The sequence below is a fragment of the Mytilus edulis genome, chromosome 8 (assembly GCF_963676685.1).
Source record: "Mytilus edulis chromosome 8, xbMytEdul2.2, whole genome shotgun sequence".
NCBI classification, from domain to species: domain Eukaryota; kingdom Metazoa; phylum Mollusca; class Bivalvia; order Mytilida; family Mytilidae; genus Mytilus; species Mytilus edulis.
The window spans coordinates 65,630,647-65,656,672 of NC_092351.1; the positions used below are offsets into that span (position 1 = coordinate 65,630,647).

The 26,026-nt window shown below is 32.3% G+C and overlaps 1 protein-coding gene across 1 annotated transcript in view; it reads right to left on the minus strand.

Moving 5' to 3' along the window:
• Positions 1-10,184: 10,184 nt before the first annotated feature.
• LOC139486094 (uncharacterized) overlaps positions 10,185-26,026 on the minus strand; it is a 32,886-nt gene continuing 17,044 nt past the window's right edge. The window contains exons 3-4 of the mRNA XM_071270798.1: positions 25,251-25,330; positions 10,185-11,990 (exon numbers count right to left, since the gene is read on the minus strand). Of these exons, the coding sequence (XP_071126899.1) occupies positions 11,931-11,990; positions 25,251-25,330 (140 nt within the window). The 3' untranslated portion in view covers positions 10,185-11,930. The remainder of the gene's footprint in view (positions 11,991-25,250; positions 25,331-26,026) is intronic.

Genomic DNA, 26,026 nt, shown 5'->3' on the forward strand with positions numbered 1-26,026 from the left:
ACGAAGTTTGTACGGGAAATCATATCCTACCTCATTCATTACTCTTGTCAATATGACGTTTATATATCACAACATGTTGTATATGATCCCCAAATTGAAGCTCAATGAAAATTCAAAAACTCAAAAAAAAAATTAAGAATCATCACGCAAAGTATACAGATCTTAAAAATAATTTAACTAAAAAGTATGTGAAGTTTTATGCAATAATTATAAATAGTTTCTGAGATACGGGGCGACATTTGAACCCCCCCCCCCCCTTTTTTTATTATAATAGTTATTAAAGGTACCAGGATTCTAATTTAGTACGCCAGACGCACGTTTCGTCTACAAAAAACTCATCAGTGACGCTCATATAAAAAAATATATGAAGCCAAACAAGTACAAAGATGACGAGCATTGAGGATCAAAAATTCCAAAAAGTTGTGCCAAATACGGCTAAGGTAATATAAGCCTGGATTAAAAAAATACTTAGCTTTTCAAAAATTTCAAAGTTTGGTACACAGGAAATTTATAAAAATGACTACACTATTGATATTCATGTCAACACCGAAGTATTGACTACTGTGCTGGTGATACCCTCGGGGACGAAACGTCCACCAGCAGTGGCATCGACCCAGTGATGTTAATGGTTATCAAAAGTACCAGGATTAGAATTTAGTACGCCAGACGCGCATTTTGTCTGAATAAGACTCATCAATGACCTCCATATCAAAATATTTATAAAACCAAAAAAGTACAAATATGAAAGGCATATTAGAGCATCCAAAATTCCAAAAAGTGGTGCCAAATACGGCTAAGGTAATCTTTGCCTTGAATAAGAAAATACTTAATTTTTCAAAAAATTCAAAGTTTGGTAAACAGGAAATTTATAAAAATGACTACATTATTGATATTCATGTCAACACCGAAGTGTTGACTACTGGGCTAGTGATACCCTCGGGGACGAAACGTCCACCAGCAGTGGCATCGACCCAGTGGTGTAAATAGTTATCAAAGGTACCAGGATTATAATTTTGTACGCCAGACGCGCATTTCGTCTACATAAGACTCATCAGTAACGCTCATATCAAAATATGAATAAAGCCAAACAAGTACAAAGTTGAAGAGCATTGAGGATCCGAAATTCCAAAACGTTGTGTCAAATACGGCTTAGGTAATCTATGCCTGGAATAAGAAAATTCTTAGCTTTTCAAAAATTTCAAAGTTTGGTAAACAGGTAATTTATAAAAATGACTACATTATTGATATTCATGTCAACAGTGAAGTGTTGACTACACGGCTGGTGATAACCTCGGGGACGAAACGTCCACCAGCAGTAGCATCGACCCAGTGATGTCAATTGTTATCAAAGGTACCAGGATTATACTTCAGTATGCCATACGTGCGTTTCGTCTACATAAGAGTTCTCAGTGACGTTCATATCATAATATTTATAAAGCCAAACAAGTACAAAGTTGAAGAGCATTGAGGATCCAAAATTTCAAAAAGTAACTCAGTAACCCTTAAATCAAATTTTGAATCATTCTCAAAAGTATAATATACAAATCTTCAGATTAGTATAACTAAGAAGTGTGTAAAGTTTTGAGAAATATTCATCAATCGTTTTCTAGATACAGCGCGAACTGTGAAAAAAAACGTTTTAGTTAAAAAGTCCTGTAACCCAAAAAGTGCACCAAAAATGATACAGATCTTTTGACCGTCATGACTGATAAAAAAAAACATGTTCAGTTTAATGATAATATGATGTACCATATTTACAACGAACAGACGACTTTTGCATTTTTATAACATTTAACGTCCTGTCAAAATGTTTACGGGTGTATAAACATATTGTTTGCTATTGTCTTTTGTTAAATAAAATACGTGGAACGTGGAGGAAAAAGGAAATCTGTTCTTTTATAAAAGTTGTATCATTGTTTTTATTAGCGGCATACCATTATATTTTTACATAAATAAATTGAATAAATAATTTAGAAAGGAAATTGACTTCTTCGTGTACATAAATTTTCGATATTTGTTTTAAAATTGCATTGGTTTCCTGTGCTGTAATACAATGTCAGACAATCGGATTCGGATCAAATCATGGATGATGAATGATAATAAAATTTTAATTGACATCAATGATATTAGTAACACCAAAAGGGTCAGTCGTCTTGAGATTGCTCACTGTACATTATTGTTGAAGATCTCAAAGAAACAATAATGTATTTTATTTCTTATTACTGATGTTATTAGACAATTTTCTAAGGATGGGTTTAATTAAACTTGGAAAATTATCTTTTATTTGTCCCTTAAACAATGGCCCCTTCTAGTCATGTGTTGTGTGTTTTGGGGTTTGTGAGTGCACTATATTTTCCGCTCAATGTTGAATGTGTTTTTTTCTTAATTTTTTAGGAAGATAATTATCTATTTAATTCCCCTAACCCTAACCCAACCTGACCAGTTTTGAAATTTAATAAGCCTGTGCCTTTTATATAGCTTAACAAATGATATACAAACATGTACAAGATGAATAGTATTGGAATAAAAAAAAGTGGCTACGGTAGTACAGAAAGCATTATTCTAAAATAACAAGAAAAAAGTAACGAAATATGGTAATAACAATGTTTAGTCTTAGAGGCATGATTTTTTTATTAGTTGTTAGTGGCTATGAACTAGCTGTCAGATAACTGCGAGTACTCTCAGATCTGTTAATTGTGTTTCTTTGTGTCGGGATGTATAGGTACCCGGCCACGTCCACTCGTATTTTTGTCTATCTGATGAGTTAAGCCTTTTCAACTGATTTGTATAGTTTGGTCTTATGTTATAATGTTATACCACTGTCCCAGGTTAGGGAGAGGGTTAGGATCCCGCTAACATGTTTAACCCCGCCACATTATTTATGTATGTGCCTGTCCCAAGTCAGGAGCCTGTAATTCAGTGGTTGTCGTTTGTTAATGTGTTACATATTTGTTTTTCGTTCATTTTTGTACGTAAATACGGCCGTTAGTTTTCTCGTTTGAATTGTTTTACATTGTCTTATCGGGGCCTTTTATAGCTGACTATGCTGTATGGGCTTTGCTCATTGTTGAAGACCTTACGGTTTACGACCTATAATTGTTAATGTTTGTGTCATTTTGGTCTTTTATTAATAGTTGTCTCATTGGCAATCATACCACATCTTCTTCTTTATAGTTATTGTCATTTTTTTTTTGAAAATTCTGGGCTAGACTACATATTTTTTGTGTTGATGTGTTGTAGATAAGAGTCAACTGCAATAATGTCTTTGATCACATTAATTCTTCTCATCTGGTCTAGGTGAGGATTGCAGTTTGAAAACTACCATTTTTTGTGATTTTTTACCAAGTGAAATATTTGACAAATTCGTTGCCATGGTAACCAAGTTTCTTGGCTATCATTCAACTTTTAAAATATTGTCTGTTTAAGGTGGATATTAAATATTATAACATTAAATATTTACTTGTAAAAGAGTTGATCTGTATTCCATTATTTTTAATTCAAAAACAATACACATTTAGGGTCTTAAAGGCCATTAAACACCTTGTTGATAAGGTAGAGTTGTAACCATAGCAACATCATGAATTTTAGAGTCCAAAATATCGTTTTTCATAATTTTGACTTAGGCTAAATCAATTTAACTATACCAAATAAATATCTTTAACTATGGATACATTACCTCTTGCATGATTCGTATCCAGACTTCTACTTAAGTGTAATGCATAACAATTTTCCATGGAATTAAATGTAATGCGAAATTGAGCATTATTTTAATCACATGTAATGGTAATTTAATTAATTACAATGAACAAAGCATATAATGCCCAAATACTGTTAAATTACATTTCAATGTACTTTAATGGAGTTATTGTTAAGGATTTATGTTTAATGATATAAATTGTAAAATTATATTAATTTTTTTTCAAATTTTGATACTACATACTTTTTTAATGTATAAAGTCTGTAATTTATTCTGAAGTTTTTATGTTATTAATTTGATTTACATATTTTGTTTCTTAATAGTCTTATAATTTAAAAAAAAGTTATGAAACCATTTAAAAGTGTTGTTCAGTTACAGAAAAATCTTGAACTAAATAGGTTGATAATCAATTAATTAATCACCTTATTAAACAAAAGCATTGTGTGTGAAAACATCCTTCTTAGACAGTTCATTTAGAATTTAAAAACTCTCAACATTATAAAATAGTTGTTAAAACAAGCAGCAATTAAGGGCATATCCAACAGTTTATTTTTGACAGTGAGAATTTTTTCCCTACAGATATTTCATTCTTCAATTGACAGAGAATCATATTTTGCCAAAAAAAATCTATGTCGTCGATTTCGTTTTTGCAAAAAATACTGCTGAAAATTGAACATTTTTGTAATTTTGAAGAAAAAAAATTTATTAAAAAAAAAAAAAATATGATGTTTTTAATCAACATATACTTATATAATTGGGCTCAATTAATTCTTACTCAAATACAGCCAGAAACGTTATGGTTACCCCCAAAAACGGCAAGAAATGAACATTTAAAATGCACATTTTAGATTTTTTTTAAATATTTCGAACGGTGTCGATTTGACCAAAGTAAGATATGTTCTTCTTTGAAAAAAATGGAACGTCATAACGTTTTGAATTAATGTTGTTTATTTTTTAGTTTTCAATGTTGTGTTATGTGTGCTATTGTTTTTCTGTTTGTCTTTTTCATTTTTAGCCATGGCGTTGTCAGTTTGTTTTAGATTTATGAGTTTGACTGTCCCTTTGGTATCTTTCGACTATTTTTTATGTTGTAATTAATTAATTACATTTTTACGTTGTGATTCTGTTGTGCCGTTTGTTTTTTTCTTATATTAGAGTTTGAATTCACATAACTATAAGACGTGTCACGGTACTTTTCTATCCCACATTCACTTTCTTGGTTTTGATGTTATAGTTGTTTTTCTTATCGGTTTTTGTCTAATGATTAGTCCGTTTCTGTGTGTTACATTTTAATGTTGTGTCGTTGTTTTTCTACTATATGTAATGCGTTTCCCTCAGTTTTAGTTTGTTACCCCGATTTAGTTTTTTGTCCATCGATTTACGAGTAGGTCAAAGTACGGTCTTGAACACGGCGCATTGGCTCACACCGAACACTAAGCAATAAAGGGCATAATAAGGGAAACGTTTAAAACCATTGAAGGTCTTATCTATATTAAAATAGAAAAACACTTATGAACTGCGCACACCAGCAAATAACAATAACTGAACATCAGATTCCCGACTTAACACAGGTGCGAACAATTTCAGCGGAATTAAACGTTTTTTGATGGTACCAAACCTATTCCCTGGTCTGAAACAATAGTTTATAATCACAGATCTCATTAAAACCCGATGTTCCGATGCGCTAACCTCCACTAAAATCTGATGTTCTGATACGCTACCCTCCACTTTTTGTTTGTATTTTAACGTCATAAACAGTCTAAGAAGCATGACTTGTACAATTTAGAAAAAAATATATATAGAGAGAGGTTGTAGGATAGTACCTGTAGGAGTTTATCACTTTATTGATACAAATGAACGTGTGTGTGTGTGTCTTTATACACCCCGTTTGAAAGTATACACATTGAGTTATGTTAAGGTAACTATATTCAAAGATATAATTACAATTGTGGCAATATAACCTTTAGTTATGATATTGGTAAAAAGTTTGATGAATTTATACAGATCACATAGTGATTTACGCGATTTAAGAACAATATAACCGTAAAATGGAGGATGTAAAATACTGTTTTTTTAAATTTTTAAGTTTTCTACATGAACAGCCAAATTTACTAGTCAAATATTTGTATCTTAATAGTTGTAATTTATTTATGGTAATGAAATCCCTGACTTAATAATTTACTTGTGATGCATTGATTACGTATATGTCTATTGTGCATACACAAAACTACACCATTTTTCATAAAACAAATACGTTGGGTTGTAAGGAAAAGAGGCAATAAATGTCAGAATTTCAGAATTTAAACAGATATTCATCAGAAGACCGAGAATATGCCTTGGAAAAAACATTTCGACTACTATACATAAAAAAACAGGAACTTGATTTAAAACAAAAAACGGTCTGATACTACTTCGTAAAGATAAGGAGATCTCGCAATTCCTGCTTTGTCTGAGCAAGTAAATAAATTAATTCGATTGTAAAGTCTCCTTTCAAATGGTAAAATCAAAAGCCCAAAGACATCAACCCGATGTATTTCTGTAATATTCCAAACTTGGTGCAGGTATTTCCTTCTGATGAAATTGGTGTAGTAAAGCTGATTTTATAGCTAGCTTAACCTATGTATGACAGTCGCACCACATTCAATGATACGGACAACAATCTATGGGAAAAAACAGTCATAAAAAGTACCCCTTTCAAAATATGGTTTACAGCCGGCAACAATGATTTGATATCTTTATCTCTATGTAGAAAAAACAAAAAATGTCAACGGTGCTGACAACATCGATAAGGCGCTGTCTGATCTTAATTGATTCAGGTAAACGAAAGGTGTAGCAGGAACTGCTCATACTTTATGAACTAACGAGTTGGTCAACGATTGTGACAGTCTTATTTTAGCAATTTTTTTTTTAGCTTTTCCATTTTTTGACTGCTTTTTTTTATATGACGTTTTAAACTGATGAGTTTTAATTGAATAAGTTCTATCGGTGTATTTTTTTTCCAGAACAGTACTTAAAATGCAGCCTTTTTAGTTAATTCAAATTGATATCCAATTAACAACAAAAAGTAAGGGATTAAACTCATCATACAGACTAGGATTGAAATTTGTAATTGCGCCAGACGCGCGTTTCGTATAGAAAAGACTCACGAGGACGCTAAAAAATAAAATAAAGTTAGAAAGGTCAAATCAAGTAAGAAGTTAAAGAGCATTTAGGACCAATCATTTCTTAAACAAGAGGCTCTCAAGAGCCTGAATCGCTCACCTTATTTTTTTTGGTTAAATATCTCATCAATGATTATTTTGGCTTTTCAATTTATTTAAATGTTCTTTGAATCGTCCTATTTTCTTCAAAAGCAAAAAAAAATAATTTTCTCCTATGTTCTATTTTAGCCATAGGAGCTATGTTTTTGACATACAAGAAAATGAAATATAAAATGTATACTAGATACTCTGAAACTCGTTTAGCCTAAGTTTGGCTGAAACGGATACAGCAGTTTCAAAGAAGAAGATTTTTTTTAAAGTAAGTCAACATGATGAACAAATTGTGAAAAAAGTCTTTAAAGGGCAATAACTATTTAAGGGATCAATTGACGATTTTGGTCAAATTGACTTATTTCGAGATCTTACTTTGCTTAACATTTTTGCTTTAACAGATTATCTGTATCTATAATAATATTCAAGATAATAACCAAAAACTGCAAAATTTCTTTAAAATCATCAATTCAGGGGCATTATACCTGAAAAAACTGTTACCTAATTCGGCTGAAAATTTCAGGACAGGTAGAAACTTGACCTAATAAATACTTTAACTTATTTGCTCTAAATGCTGGAGATATAAGCCAAAAACTGCATTTTACCCTGTGTTCTATTTTTAGCCATGACGGCCATGTTTTTTGACGAAATAGAAAATACGTTATTTTATACATCCTACTGATCATTCAGTTGAAGTTTGGTTGAATTTGGTTGAGTAGTTTTAGAGGAGAAGATTTTTTAAAGTTAAGGGGTCAATTGACAATTTTGGTCGTATTAACTTATTTGTAGATCTTACTTTGCTGATCATTTTTGCTGTTTACAGTTTATCTTTATCTATAATAATATTCAAGATAATGACTAAAAACTGCAAAATTTCCTTAAAACTACTAATTGAGTGACAGAAACCCAACAATGGGTTGTTTGATTCATCTGATAATTTCAGGGCTGATAGATCTTCATCTAATGAACATTTTTACCCCATATCAGATTTGTTCTAAATGCTTTCGTTTTTGAGATATAAGCCAAAAACTGCATTTTACCCCCATGTTCTATTTTTAGCCATGGCGGCCATGTTTTTTCACAAAATGGAAAATAAAACGCAATCTTTATTCTAGATACCATAAGGATCATTCAGCTAAAGTTTGGTTGTAATTGGTTCAGTAGTTTCAGAGAAGATCTTTGAAATAGTTTACGACGACGACGACGACGACGACGACGACGACGACGGACGGACGACGACGACGGACGACGACGGACGCCAAGTGATGGCAAAAGCTCACGTTTCCTTTAAGAAAAGGTGAGCTAAAAAGAGACAACTGCCATGTTTTAACGGGCATTACTTCACTGATAAATCAATATGGTGTACACTTCGAATAAAATGCAACCAAACTACTGGTTGACCCAAAGACTTGAATAGAGCCGTATACAGCTTTCAACAAAAGAAATTCGAGAAAGTTATAATTGATATGTTCATCTGTAAATATATCAATGTGCTGCTACATTTAATATAACATGTGTGTTATTTTTCCAGAACAGTTTGACATTTCTCAGCGAATACACATACGCTCGTGGTGATATGATGATGGTTCGGTTATTTCATATTTCAACTTGCATCCATTACAACCAGATTCCGTTATCTCAGATATAATAAAATATTTGTGCATAAGGAAGCTAGACCAATATCAAAGGCATGACTGTTGGAAATCAATGTAAGGCGCATTTATATGTGAATAAAAAACAATGTAAATAAACTCATCATTAAAACCAGGACTAAATATTGTATATACGCCAGACGCGCGTTTTCGTTCTTTTATGCAATGTTTGTCGAGTTTCAACAACATTACGTTACTGCGCAACATTTCTAATTTGCCTCTCAAAAGTTCTATTCATACAATTGATAGTGCATAAAAATAAAAAGAGATGGTATGGGTGTCATTGAGACAACTCTCCATTCAAGTCACAATTTGACAAAAGAAAACCATATTTATGGTTTCGTTTTTGACAAATTGTGTCCTTTATCAAAAAGTTAAATCACAAAACTACAAAACTCCCCCAAAATATTCAAATCGGGCAGTAAATAAATAAATCGCAAAATCGAAAGCTCAAACACATGGAACGAATGGTTAACTGTCATATTATTTTTTTTCAGTACTTAAGCAATATAGTGTCTTGAAATATAAAATGTATTTGTATAAGCCTAAGAAAGAAACGGGGGAATATAGTTATTAAAGGTACCAGAAATATAATTTAGTACGCCAGCGCGTGGTTTTACCGAGCGCATGGGGCATTTCCGCATGATTCGTGCCAAATACAAATAAATTTCATATTTCAAGACACTATACGTATATAATCTTTATACTGAACATACTCAAATCGATAAAAAAAAAAATAACAAAATATGTAACAAATATTGTTAAAAAAATAATGCGTTTTAAATTTCACCCTTTGGGTACTATTTTAAGGTATATCAATATAAGCGTAGTCCAGGCGATAAGACATTCTCGTTTTAAAGAACTAGAAAGTGAAAAATAACATTTAGTAAACATGGTATATTACTTACCAATTCGAAGACATAACTAGTTTAAATTTATAAAAAAATGACTATTGTTTCTAAACTTAATCATGGTTGTGACGAAACGTTGTTGTTGAAATACAGTAGTTCCGGTTAGTGAGTAGGCAAATAGATTAGTTGAGGATATTGACGTATAAAGCTAACATTTATACGTATAGGTTTATCTGTATAGTAAAAGATCTGATTGCAGTATAAAGGCATTTTCTTGTATAGAAGATGGTGAATTAACCATTACTGTATGGCCAGCTAAATCCTTAAGTATGGCTAGCTTAGGGCATCTCGTACGGTTGTTCATATTTGGCAGAACGTTTCTATTATGGAATTTTCGAATTCCTACGTTGATATAATGACCTTCAGTTGCTAAACTTCATTACACTTTACATGCCTTTAAAATATAAGTCATTTGCTACTCAGGAGAAACAGAAACACGTGTATTACTTAAACATGCATGACCTATTGCATTTGTGTGGCATTTGTTCAATCAAAAGTATGTTTCACAGAAATCAGGTCAATAAGTTTAATTAGACCTTATGAACGTTTTTTTAATATCAAATAAAGTAAACTATTAATTGCAAAAGTGTAGGCCAAAGTTATCAAAACAATCTGTGAACATGGTGTAATCTATTAGCCAATTAAAAAAAAATATTATAATTTCGAATACAAAATTGTTTCCAATTTATTTTTTTGAAAGTGGTATAAGAAGAATTGTTATTTGAAGTTGGTAAACTAACTTTATGGAGACAAACTTTGATCTTGATGCTGATGTTTCAAATAAAATCAAACAAATGAGCATCGTAATCACAGTTCGCAACTAACAGCTGTTTCTTTGATTTACTATAACACAATGAAGTTGGATTGTTAAGACCATCGCTCGCACCTAATACTATCTTGTGTTGTTTTCCGTCAGGAGAGATACTAAGAACGTTCTGAGAGTTCATCCCGGCCACGTACACATTACCATCTTTATCGACAGCAATACCACGGGGATTTTTCAGAACGCTTTTATTTTTGAATGTCCATCTAATTTTTCCTCGGAGGCTAAAACATTCAACAGCATTTGTTGTCGGATTTGAGTGATATATTTTGTCATCAAATGTTGCCGTGTAACAGTCGTTCTGCATTTCAGCTCGGACTATGGTAGTTGTAGTGCTATCTGTTGGATCTATCATTAGTATGCCTTTGTTCTTACTGGAACAGACTAATTTATTTTTTTTAAGTGATATGCCAAAATTAGACGATTCTAGTAAAACTGTTTTCTTGATTTGTTCCTTCTCAAAATCTAGAATAGTAACGCACCTTTTTCTTGATGTACCAGACGAAACAGCTAATGTGTTATCTGCCCTTATATAGACTATATCGTAAACGTTAGACGGCATTTTTATTTCATTGACTTTTGATCCGTCGATATTGAACACTTTAACCATCATGTCACAAAAGTAAGTAAACGCCAATTTACCATTCGGCAGTATGCAACACCCACAGATATTTGTTCCTTGCATATATATCTGTCTGCTTTTCTGCAGCTTTATATTATCAAGGGAGCTTGTTGTTACGTCTGGTACCAGTATCTGAGCTTGCTTTGTCTTATTCCTACTAAGCACAATATCGCATGGTTCAGTTTCAAAATATATTTCCCCAAAGCATTTTATATCAAAAGTGATATTCTGAATAGCAGTGTTGATTTTATAGTTTAAAACACGATAATTTAAAGTCTCGCCTTGAATTAATGAATGTAGAAGATTGTCTTTGTTCATTCCGTCTTTTTCTATTTGCTTAATTGAAAGAAAAAGCTGTAAGTCAGTTGCATATCGTTTGATGTTTGCAATGCTTTTCTGGAATTTGACTCTTTCTTTTTCTTGCAGCTCTAAAGATTACATACACTGACGAATTCTCATGTTTTCACTCTTTTCAAAAGCGTCATAGTTTTTTATAAGATCGTCGTGTAGCTTATCCAGATGTTTTATAATCATTGTTCTTGTCTCTTTCATTTCTTTTTTAAATTCTTTTCTTTTTTCGTCCAAAATCAACAGATTGGTTTGTTGTTGTTGACGGATTTTCTGTAAATTTTCTGTAACTTCAACTAATATTTCCTCAATCTCGTAGTAGCCCTTAGAAGTTTTAACATTTTTAATAACGTCATCGAAATTATCAAAATTATGGCATTCTGTATGGTTTTCAACTATACATTTACTGCAACAGGGACATTCATGCTTTCTACAATAAAGTATTAATTTGTCTTTGTGTGTGCTGCAGAATTGGGAGAATTTAAGTACTTCAATTGGTATTTTATTGTATTCAGTAATTGATATTGTTTTATGGTTTCTGGTTCCTTTGGATAAACTGTGGTGTTCGCGACATTCTTCACAGAGTCCTTCGTCACATTCTGTACACCAGACTATCAATGGTTTGTCTATGGTTCGTCGTACACATACACCACAAATTGCAGAGGATGATGCCATATATGACAGTACTACAAGATAATAAATATATGATAAATAATTAAGGGTTAAGGGTTTACCAGTGTCCTTTTATATCAAACAAAATTATCGTTAATGCATATGATGATCAAAAGTAAAGGGGTACATATGTAACCAGATATTCATTCCTTCACAATCCTTGCCAATCTTACCCTTTCTGGATCATTTATTAAGGTGGTACCCAACACTTTCACTAAAATTAATTTGGCTCGTTTAATTTTCATAAAAATTGGACAAAGTATTTACTTTGACCCTTTAATAAAAATATAAAAATTTCAAATGTTTTGAACCAACCATTTTATCAGAAAAATTACACTGGTTATATAGCAGTTTGACAAACACCAATTTTAATCATTGAGAAGCTTAATTTTCCCTTTACAACGCAACGTAATTAAAACGTTTAACTGATTTTACAGAGTTATCTCCCTGTAGTGTTAGGTACCACCTTAAACAAATTAATCCACATGTGGTTGCTGATGACGTTAGTAGACGAATGGCTCAGTGAATAGTACATAACCTATATCGAAACTCTGGGTGAACTCAAATATGTTTAAACTGGTTTATTCCACCTTTTTCTACATTTGAAAATGCCTGTACCAAGTCAGGAATATGACAGTTCTTGTCCATTAGTTTTTTATGTGTTTTGTCAATTAATTTTGCCATGTGACTTTCCGATTACATTTTACTCTGTGGTCAGTATTTTTGTGATTGTACTTTTAACTGTTTTGAGAGTATTGGAAAACGTTATAAACATTTTATTTCTACATGGTAATAGTTTGACCTTCATAAATCAATGTCCAATATTATAACTATTCTAAATAAACTACTTTCATTCAAATCATTTTATTGTTGAATTAATGTTTGTCAGTTATTACTATGTGTTACCACTTGATATACCAACGTATTGATTCAGATTTTTCGCATCAATATCAAAATTGTAAGACGTATACTTTGGGAGCATGGAATACACTCACTGAAAAGGGTAAAAGTCTGAAAAGACCAACTTTTACTCGTCATTGTCCAAAAGTAGGACTTGTGTCATAATTTTTATTGACAAACTCTTATTAATATCAAATTTGTATGAAATTTTCTCGACACATTCTTGACATTCTGAATATGGTTTTGAATTTTCTTGAAATTTGAACACTGTCTTGAAATTTCTCGACATATTCTCGACATTCTAAGTTTTTTCTCAGTATGGGTTGACATCTTCTGAACATTTTGAATTGTGGCCTAAATTTACTTGAAAGTTTTGAGTTTTACAAAATATGACCAATATTCATGATATAACTTTAAAATGTATTTCAATTTCGATAATTTACTGTTGTTTCAAGGTACACTGTTTACAAAAAAAATTAAAGTTGGGCATGTAAAATAATTAAAAATTTGGGTATCTAAATATTTTTACACATGCAAATATGGCTATAAAATCTAATGTATGTAATAATCCAAATCTGGGTGTGTTGATATAAAACAATTTTAAAAAATGTGATTCCTTAATCTAAATAAGTAAATGATTAAAACCATATTTCATTCTTCATTCATAATTTTCAATGTTAATATGGTAAATAATTATTGTACAAAAAATGTGGTTTATACAAATAACCAATTATGATGATATAGAAATAATTCATTAACAGAAGAAAAAATTGTGTAATGTCATCTGTTTGAATATATATACATGTATATTAAGTATTACACATGAACAAAATTAAGTAAAATTGAGAAAGGAAATGGTGAATATGTCAAAGCGACAACCACCCGACCATAGAGCAAACAACAGCCGAAGGCAACCAATGGGTCTTCAATGTAGCGAGGATTCCCGCACCCGTAGGTGTCCTTCAGCTGGCCCCTAAAATATGCATAATAGTACAGTGATAATGGACGTCATACTAAACTCCGAATTATACACAAGAAACTAAAATTTAAAATCATACAAGACTAACAAAGGCCAGAGGCTCCTGACTTGGGACAGGCGCAAAATTGCGGCGGGGTTAAACATGTTTATGAGATCTCAACCCTCCCCCTATACCTCTAGCCAATGTAGAAAAGTAAAAGAATAACAATACGCACATTAAAATTCAGTTCAAGAGAAGTCCGAGTCTGATGTTAAAAGATGTAACAAAAGAAAATAAATAAAATGAAAATAATACATAAATAACAACAGACTACTAGCAGTTAACTGACAAGCCAGCTCCAGACCTCAATTAAACTGATTGAAAGATTATGTCTTCATCATATGAATATCAGGTACAATCCCTCCCGTTAGGGGTTTAGTATCATACTATCATAAAATATATGAGAAGAACATAACCCGTGTCATGCCAACTACTGTTTTTTTTAGAAATAAATGTGTTTAGTTCCGATGCAAAGACCCTATCAGTGAATCAATGTTAAAGCCAAAATATGCAATCTTTAATGACCTGACAACAGTATCGTAACTATATCCCCTTTTAATAAGTCTATTTAAAGGTTTTGTTAGTTTCTGAGGAGAATACTGACATTTTTGTGCTTTATAAAGAATATTTCCATAAAATTTTGGATGTGAAATACCTGAACGTATAAGATGTCTGCATGTTGAGTTATATTTACGAATTATTTCCTTATACCGGTGATAAAATTTAGTAAATGTTTTGACCAGTTTGTGATATCGAAAACCCTGGTGTAATAATTTTTCAGTAATACATAAATTTCTCTCGCTAAAATCTAATACATTGTTACATACACGAGCGAATCGTACAAGTTGAGATATATAAACACCATAAGATGGTGACAAGGGAACGTCACCATCTAAAAATGGATAATTAACAATAGGAAATGAAAAATCATCTCTTTTATCATAAATTTTTGTATTAAGCTTCCCGTTTATGATATAGATATCAAGATCGAGGAAAGGGCAGTGGTCATTGTTATCATTAGCTTTATTTAAAGTAAGTTCTACAGGATAAATTTCTTTAGTATACATACTGAAGTCGTCATTATTTAGAGCCAATATATCATCCAAATATCTAAAAGTATTGTTAAATTTTTGTATCAAATGTTGTTTTGATGGGTCTTTGCTAATTTTAGTCATAAATTGTAACTCATAACAATACAAAAACAGGTCCGCAATAAGTGGTGCACAGTTAGTCCCCATTGGAATTCCAATAACTTGACGATATACGGAATCTCCAAAGCGAACAAAAATGTTATCAAGTAAAAATTCAAGTGCATAAATAGTATCAAAGCATGTCCAATTGACATAGTTCTTTTGTTTATTGCTACTAAAAAATGATCTAAAAGAGTTTGAACATATGTACTCGCAATCCGACTTTTTAAATGCCCAGTTAATTAGGGATGTGAATTTTTTCTTAATAAGAATATGAGGCAAAGTGGTATATAGGGTAGAAAAATCAAAACTTTGAACAGATTCAAAATCACCAATATATGCATGCAATTTATCAAGTACTTCCAACGAGTTTTTGACACTCCAAAAGTAATTAATTCCACTATTTTCAAAGGCCTTATTTGAACAATTTATTATCAGGTTTTTTATTGTACCAAGTGTACTAGTAAGTAAAACAGACAATTTAGTAGTTGAACAATGGCTGGAAGATGAAATAAATCTATATTTGTAAGGTTTTTTGTGCAGCTTCGGAAGCCAGTACATAGTTGGGACTTTCATTGTGTTTGGTTCTGCTTGTAAAGAAGTAGCTAAAAGTTTATGTTTGTTACAGATGTCGTTTTCTGAAAATGAAGTCAGTTGGAATGTTGGTGAATTCGTGATTTCCTTTTGCAGAACCTCTATATAAAATTTACGTATTCATATGCATCATCCCAGAATACACGCAACTGTTAAATATAAATTACTGATTTACCTGTAATCAGCCATACAACTCAGCAGTTGACCAACCATGCCAATTTAGATGAAAATTAGGAAAATCATCATTTTGAAGAAAAAAAAATGTATTTATAATGGGTCCAATCAATGATTCCATAGAAATAATTAGACTTACATGTATGAAATGGATCTCAAACAGACATGAAAAATATAGATCTAAAGATATTTATTTCAGGACGGAGTTATCACAAATATTTATTTTTGATAAAAAACTGTAACATTCAACTTTAAATTCAATTATATTGGTAACACAAAATAAATATAATCAAAACTAAGAACGTACAGACCCCTGATCTCTCAATCTGCCTAATATTAAGCAGACATTTAGTCAACAGGAAGATACAAACGTGACTAAAAGGATTTTGGTACACTTCCTGCCTTTCATGTTTACGGAGCGTCCAAAGTGCCAGTTATATATTCAAAATATATAATGAAAACCTACCTGAGACCGCTTAAATGAGTGTGAGACCCCCCTGGTCTTTTAATGGTTGTATTAGGAGGATTTTAATACAACCTTTATGTATACAGAGTCTATGATTTAATTAAATGTTATGAACATTGAAAGACCAGGGGGGTCTCACACTCATTTAAGTGGTCTCAGGTAGGTTTTCACCATACATTTTGAATATCCAACTGGCATTTTGGGCGCTCCGTTAACATGAAAGACAGGAAGTGTACCCAAAATCCTTTTAGTCACGTTTGTATTTACCTGTTGACTAAGTGTCTGCTTAATATTCGGCAGATTGAGAGATCAGGGGGCTATCACTATTGCCCTGTGCCCTTTGTCTTCACATTTTGAAAATGTTTACCTGAAAAGTGACAATATAAGCCCTCCATAGATATCGAATATGACAATATTCTGGGAAATCCTTCTAATACAACCTTTATATATACAGAGTCTATGATTTAATTAAATTTTATGGAAATTGAAAGACCAGGGGGTCTCACACTCATTTAAGCGGTCTCAGTTAGGTTTTTACTATATATTTATTTTTTTGGCATTCCATAAATATGTCTATTTATATTTCTTAATGTTTTCTAGAGTTAGAGGTTTTTCTTTTTGTTTTAAGAAATATCATGTATAAAAGTAAATCTTTGAAGTTTTTTTATTGACAACAATCTATATTATATAAAGACAAATATGCAACTTAGAAAAGGGTTTATATTCGAGGACAACGAGAACGTACACCAGCTTGAAGAGGTCATTTAACGATTTTCTACGTATCTTATCAGTCATCTTTACTATGAAAATGATATTTTTAATGTTATCAAGTATTTCTTTTTTTATGATTTGTAACATCATTTTGAATATTCAACCGACTGCTAGCAGCCAGTTGGATATTGAATATCGAATAACGAACCGGCTGCTAACTTCACATACTACCTTAATTGGGTAAACATTTCTTTAACCTGGTAGTTCCAGTTTTAAATGTTTTTAAAATGAATATCAAATCAATGTCATACGTGTCGTTTAATAACATTTTTGATCCAAAAAGAAAGAAAGAAAAACTGTACTGTACAAATATTGAGTCTCAAGACGTAAATATCATCATCATTTGTCCACATATATTTGCAAGCGTAATCAAGCATAAATAACGTGAACAATGAATTTGTCAATTATAAATGTATTCTATTCTAAATGTAACGAAAAAAATCTTACCAACACATATAGCAAAATGGAAATGAAATGTCGAAGTCCGTTTTTTGTACACAATTGTTTAAACTTATTGTAGAATTATGTATGAATATCTACACCCAGAATGAATACACAACTTCAAGTTGCTCTCATGGAGATATTTTCAATACAAATACATTTAAATGTGATGACAATCGGTATGAATCTCTTCGGGTATTTACAACTCTGTAGAAGTTTAAATACAAGGTATTCATTTGAATTTATAATGAGTCCCATGTAACCGTATCGTGGCATTTAACACATTAATAATTAAGATCATATTCGGTATTTTAATATATCAATTTGTCAATCTAAACAGTCGAAATAGTGCACTTATTATACACAGTTATACGAACTTCAAGGTTTATTCATATATCTCTACCTGCCGTAAGCCATATGTCTCATGTAAACCCTTAAAAAAGGTGACCAGGATTAGCATATCTTAATCCAAAACGTATCGGAGTGTCCCTACACTATTCTAGTACGATTATCGACTGAAGGCTTGATATCTCATATTACTTATCTGTTATCAAGGTTTTTCCCAAATCTTAACTTCTAAATTCTATTCGGTTGTCTTTGTGTCCCTATCCGTTATTAATGTTTGGTATTTTGTATTTGATTGCTGACAAAGCCAAGAGGTTCCTTATATTAGATAACGCAAAACATACGGCGTGGTCATTCATGGTGTTAACATTTTGTACATGTACCTGTTTATCCGTATTTTACTTATAAATGACCTTAGTTTTTTCTTCCAGTTAATATTACATACATTCTACAGTTAAATTGTTTTAAACATTTATTAGATTCATAAACTATCCTTAATGTTTAGCAATCTTGGACAGAAGCTTCTTACAATGAAAAGATAGTATCGAGCGGAATATTCTTATTGATTTCCCCCCTCTCATTTTTGTTGTGGGATTAACAGCAAAAGAAGGCGAGACACTTGGTTCCGCGGAACCCTTACGATTTTTTTTAATACACAGGCAGCTGATTTTCTCTTGATACCTTGGTTCTTTTAAAATAATGGCCAACATGATATATCAGAGTGCTGAAAATGGCACACACAATTAATCAGTTATTTTCAAATTACCTATTATTAATCCGTATTGGGAAGCAAAAGTATATATACCATATTGAAACATAAATGTGATAAAAGAATATACATTCAAAGAAAAAGAGGTGCACCAACAGAAAATAAAAACTGCAATCTTTCTCTTAATTTCATCGGATATACAATAATACAACACTAATTTATTAACATCTCACCATCAATAAAGTCGAATCTCAAAATTTTAATTCTTACCAAAATTTCTCATACTATTTCACAGTAATACTATAACTTGGAAGTTTTCAGCGAAACTTGAGCTTTATCTAGAACTCTTACTCGAGTTAATATGCGAACAAAATGATACTCGAACTTGAATTCATAATCTAACTGGAACTCGAACTCATTAAAATGTCTACAAATGTTATCAACACTTCACTTGTCATCTGATAAAAAAACTAGAGTTAGATAAAATATATAAACTTTTCCACAGAAACACGGAAAGATGTAACAGAACAAGAAAAAAAACTAGTTCCGTTTATTATAAAAAGATTTATTTATTACAATTCAACTGGGAACATTATATGTTCCTGATATCAATATCAGGATGTGTCTTTTATTGTCATATGTATTAGCACTGAATTATCAGATGCATTGTATTTCTCATAACGTACCAAGGTTGTGCGAATACTCGAACGGAAATATCATATATTAGTAATACATAAAACTTTCATACCCAGACGATGAACACTGAACATATTATGTACAATAAACACGAAACGATGTATGAAAAATGGGTGCAGGATGATAGAACTCAGACAAGAAATTGGTTTCCACAGTTCGAATAATTGACTTATGAAGCGTTGTGTAATTACGGAAATGTTAACCATTTTTCAATTCCTTACGAAAATAGTTTTTATTAACGTTTTGAGTTTATGGCATTTTAAACACGGCATTTCAGGTTTTAGCTAAACGGTGCGAATGGACAAGCTCGTGAAATTATTCTGTCAACAGTATAAAAAGAACGTGTTAGTTTTTAGCACGGATACCTTCATTCTTCTGAGATAGAAGATTCTTTACCTGGAAACGGTATCATCGGAGACAAACATTCGTTTTTCCCATACAACAAATGCAATTAAGAAATACTAAAGGAAAGATGTCTATTGACTTCAACTTTGACAATTACTTTACAATAAAATGTTACTGTATCTATATTTAACGATTCGATAGATATTAATAAATAATCAAAATACCTAAAAAAATGTTCAATCATGATATAGTTATTATATTTTAATTCAGCCCAAGCGTTGCAAGAAATACTGTTATGCCAGCAAAGTCGATCTATAACGTTAACAGAAAAGTTTATAGTTCCCGCCATTCGACGATAAGATTATTTCTGTTTTAACGGAATTAATTAATTTATTTATGCTTTTAAAATCTTCCCTGAAGCTGCAACTTATGCCTAAGTTTGAAGGAAAAAAAATTAGTAGATTTTTTTTTTATTTCAAAAAAATCTATTATAAATAGCAATTAAAAATGGCGGGAAATGTCCAAAGGCCTCCAAAAATAAGGAAACAGAGACAATTAAATGCGTTTAAGGTTCAAATAACATTTGACTGTATTTGATATTCCAGTTTTAAATCGTTTTTCAATAATTTTGCAATTGTAAAGCAATTTAGAGCGCTATTTCTATATTTTGGTATAACGCGATTCTTTAAGTTTTGATCCTTCGACAAAAATATAAAAAGCTAAAAAAAAACTTGAACCACAATCTTTATCGGAAAATATTATTGATAACAAGCAGTTCGACAAACAGTTTTTTTTTTGTTTTTCCTCGAGAAGCTCAATACGCCTTAAAAATAGAACGTGATTTAAACCATCAGTTAATATTACAGATACAAAATACATATGTCCATGTAGATTTGTGTACCATCTTGATCCGATACGGTCTACAGGTTGAATGGTCTGCTTTCTTGACGTTAACTGACCTTTGTAATAATTGTCAAAGAGGCTTGTTCCCATATGCAACATGAATTTAACTATCATATTCACTTTTTTCAGTAGCAGCCCTAATTTAGAATGCATATAGGTTGAACTATGTAAATACAGCTGTTTCTCAAACCACGCCTCTTTTGAGGAGATTCATAGAAAATTCTTTTTGTTTACATACTGGTTCCCAGTTCTGATCTCATAGAGACATAACTTGGGTAAGTTACCAGAAAATATTTGTGTCAATATTGTTTATATTGAAATCAACGGTAACCCTACAGTCGAGGTAGGAATAGTTAAGAAAGGAGTAGGTCCGGTAAGGGCCGATTTTGGCCTCAAATTTCAGGTTCATCTGACGAAAGGTTTTGGACACTTTTTAAACAGTTAAGTTTCTATTTCAGTTTATTCAATTTGTTAATATAACAGATTTTAACCGATTTACTCTTTAAAAACGCTCCGATTCTAGCTCAAATATGAAAAATCTATCAAATATACCTAAAAATTACACTTTCCAGATGGTTTTTGTCAAAAATGAAAGTGGCCGCATCCGTGTTCATCCTCGACCTTTATATATGTTATGTAGTATCATCAAATACCAGTTATATTTAAATATCAAGAATGAACACAAATGCGGCCACTTTCATTTAAGACGGAAACCGTCTAAATTTAAATTAAAATGCTAAAATTTTGAAGAGTTCAGTAATTACTAGAGCACACCCGCGAAATCGTGGGCATTCAAAGCGTGGTTGAAAAGTATGTAAAGAATTTTATAAAAGTTTAATGACTAAAGAATTTCAGGAAGAGTATCAAAAATCATAGGTACTTGGGGAAAGGAAAATGTTTTTTTTTATCCCTCTTCCTTTATTTCCAAAATTCTCAATATTTTGTTTTCTTTCAATTTTAATATGAACATATATTCCGTATGTTATGAACATTCAAGTCAGGAGCCTGTAATTCAGTGGTTGTCGTTTGTTTATGTGTTACATGTTTTCTTTCATTTTTTGTACTTCAATTAGGCCGCTAGTTTTCCCGTCTGAATTGTTTTACATTGTCATTTCGGGGTCTTTTATAGCCGACTTTGCGGTATGGTCTTTGCTCGTTGTTGAAGGCAATACGGTGACTTATAGTTGTTCATTTCTGTGTCATTTTGGAGAGTTGTATCAATGGCAATCATACCACATCTTTTTTTGTAATCAATGAATGTTTGTAAAAGATTTAATAATGACTGGAAATTTTCAAAAACTTAAAGGTATTAAAAGTAGGTACTTTGGGACAGGACAATTGTTTTTTCTAGCCCGGCTCCTCCTTTTTTTTTCCAAATTCCCATTTTTTTTTATCTCACCTGGCCCGAAGGGCCAAGTGAGCTTTTCTCATCACTTGGCGTCTATCGTCTGTCGTCCGTCGTCCGTCGTCCGTCTTCGTCGTTAACATTTTACATTTTGAACTTCTTCTAGAGAACCACTGAAGGGAAAAAAACCAAACATGACATGAATGTTCCTTATGAGGTGCTGACCAAGTGTTGTTACTTTGTAGCCGATCCATCATCCAAGATGGCCGCCAGCGGGGGACTAAGTTTAACCTAGGACCCTATGGGAAATGCATACAAATGACTTCTTTTAGAGAACCACTGAATGGAATGAAACCAAACATGACATGAATGTTCCTTATGAGGTGCTGACCAAGTGTTGTTACTTTGTAGCCGATCCATCATCCAAGATGGCCGCCAGCGGGGGACTTAATTTAACATAAGACCCTATGGGAAATGCATACAAATGACTTCTTTTAGAGAACCACTGAATGGAATGAAACCAAACATGACATGAATGTTCCTTATGAGGTGCTGACCAAGTGTTCTTACTTTGTAGCTGATTCATCATCCAAGATGTCCGCCAGTGGGGGACTTAGTTTAACATGGGACCCTATGGAAAATGCATACAAATGACTTCTTTTAGAGAACCACTGAATGGAATGAAACCAAACATAGCATGAATGTTCCTTATGAGGTGCTAACCAAGTGTTGTTACTTTGTACCTGATCCATTATCCAAGATGGCCGCCAGCGGGGGATTTAGTTTAACATAGGACCCTATGCGAAATGCATACAAATGACTTCTTTTAGAGAACCACTCAATGGAATAAAACCAAACATAGCATGAATGTTCCTTATGAGGTGCTGACCTAGTGTTGTTACTTTGTAGCTGTAGCCGATCCATCGTCCAAGATGGCTGCCAGCGGGGGACTTATTTTAACATAAGACCCTATGGGAAGTGCATACAAATGACTTCTTCTAGAGAACCACTGAATTGAATGAAACCAAACATAGCATGAATGTTCCTTTCCTTTATGAGTTGCTGTCCAAGTGTTGTTACTTTGTAGCCAAATTTGATCTTTTTTTTATATGATTTCAAAAACCCAAATAGAGTCAGGTGAGCGATACAGGCTCTTGTGAGCCTCTAGTTACTATTATTTTTAATAACACATGAATAATTTTAGCGCTTATCTGTATATTATAAACATTCATTTCTTTAAAGAGGGGGATAGGAGGGGTCCTGATCCCGAAATCACGTGCTAAGATACACGAAATCCCGAGGTCCCATTTTAAATAAATTTAAATCCCGACATCCCAATATTCGAAAAAAGAATTCCCGGATCCCGAAAGGGTCAATCCCGAAATCCCGAGCTTACAAACACCCGATCCCGAAGTCCCGATAAAGGTCATATCCCTCTCTTTAAAAAAAGTGTATTTGCTTTTTCTTTTAATTCTCACTTTATATTACTAATCGTTCCACGGCGGTCATTGATATATTATACAGACCCTCTCTATTTAATAAACTCTGACCGCCGTGGAAAGGTAACTTGAAAATTATAGCAGATAGAAAATGCACTTCATTAGTAGTATATGCATGTTCAAAGTATACAGAAAAACGCAAACCGGAAGTCTAATCTGACTTAAAATTTCGTCCAATGACGGACACAATATCCGGATGCCTTTTTCTCGATTTTCTCCCAAAATAACTCAATCTGAATAATCATATGAATGGATAAAAAATACGACTATGCACTGTACCTTTAGGACACAGAGGCATGCTGATTAATTTATTGTGGAAAGAAGAGAAGCGACACGCAAATTGAGGTCTTCTCGTTTAATAGTATAGCAGCATGACTTAATGATGCTAGTACCCAAACTATGTGCATTGTATTGTAAAAAACAGTCCATATTTATGCCGCAGAAGCATTCTACTTTCCAATAAATAACTACAAGTTTACATTTTAACAATTTTGTAAAACTGCTGTATTTTCGGGTCAAAAAGAGGTCTTTCTGGATTTACTCCTTTAGTGTTAGTTTACACTCTTAGAAGTTCGGGGCATATACACGTTCAAATTTCAAAGGTTTGGCTTTGAGCGTTCCTGATGAAGGTAAATCCAGAAAAACGATCGGACGCAAGAAATTATTAAACGAGTTGTTTCTAATTTTTTGCAAACACAAAATATATAAAATTGTCGGACACAAAAATGCTATGAATTATCAGAAATCGAATTATTTAAAAATTTTAGAAAACAAACGCGCCCATTATTTAATATAAAAGTTGCAGTAGATACATGTAAGGCATAGAGAAATTGCCATATCTTTGTCAACAAAACGTAAACGAAAAACGAAAAACGATGATATAGACAAAACAACAGTTAAACCAGGCATATTCCTCATTTCTAGGTTTATTATAATCAATTTCACTAATGACGACAAATTCAACAGGCCAATATAGGAAAACGCCAGAGAGCGCATAAGAAATAAAAACAAATGAAACAGAACATAACTGTTACATCAAATGTCAGATTTGACTTAGAGTTAAGTATTAGTTTTGAGCAATAAAAAAGCTACGTTATCAAATTTATTATGGGTAATATTTTTCAAAAGCGTTTATCGAAACGTGGTTTTTGTATAATAACGTAGTAAACGATAGACATTTATCCAATGATGTGACGTTAGTTTCGGGTCATCATCATTGGCATTAACCATAATTCTTTAGATTTTGAAAGGGGGTCTCATTGGGGGGTTCTGATCCAAGCTTACTGTTTTGTCAAATTCCCGTATCCCGCTTACACAATGTACGTAAGCAATTTTCATTTTATGTCATTTCCCGTGTCCCGCTAGACTCCATTTCCCGTTTTCACGGTACAATATTTGACTTTTACGTGTCACGCTTACAAAAAACGTCAGACCCCAAATGAGACCCGTTTAAAACGGCGAAATACCAAAGCACATATGTGGACTGAGCATCGTAGCGGTAAAGTCGTATTTAATCAATCTGTATGTTTCTATGCTCAAAACACGTATTTAAGGAACAGCCTTCAACATATAGATACGATTGTGACCAACAATTAAAGTCCGAGAGCATAAAAACCAATGACATCAATTACTGCAAATTAATGTAACGTATTTCAATATTTTGTCACGTGTCATAAGCAGCACGACACGTAACAAAAGTATAACAACTCGAATGTGACCTGAACTTTGTTTTTGATTTGGCAGCAGTTCCTGTCGATTAGCGATACCTACCGTGTTATTCCTGTAAACTATGTTTTCATTTTATATAACCCTTACTCGGATAGATCATTTTAGATAGTACCTCCACAACCGGCCATACTTGTATATTTATAAATTACCTGTGCATTTTCCCAAGACATCTTCGTATACACAAACAGATAACAGTGATTCGAAAATGATATCCAATCATTCAAGCATTCTGTAAATTGAAATGCATGTTGTAAAATGTAATGTAGAATTGAAATATCATTGAATTGATTTAAGAATATCAATAATGATCATTTTATGGCACAAGAAAGACAAAAAGTAAAGGAAAATACTTATATGACGTTTGTTTATGTGCATAAGCTAAAGCATCTTGATTATGATATGAAAGCTCTATGATGATTTGTCTACCTGGGTAAAATGGGCACATGAAAGACAACAAAATAAAGAAACATACTAATATGACGATTATAATTGTATATGCGCATCAGCTAATGCAACTGGATTATGAAATGAAAGCTCTATGATGTTTTGTCGGGATCGGTAAAATGTTGCAGATACGAACGTCCCATTTCGTATATTTCAAGGATTCTGATATGATGTACGCGTCAAAATAGGTTAGGTAAAGTTAAAATGAGAAACAGTAGCTATAAATATACAGTAAAAATTGAAAAAAATAAACGCAAAAGACAAGAAGCTACAAAGACCGGAAAGATTGAAATTTTTTTTTTCGATAAGTTGGTTTTTTCCTTATTTATAAAACTGTAATCTTTTACATTCATGCTCTTCTGAGAAATACTTTTTGTTTGAGATGGAAGATTATTTCTTTTAGTTCAAATGAAAATTGTTAAATTGTCAAATATAGACCTGTAGACGTCTGTTTCTGTTGATTTGTTCTATGTGTTTACTG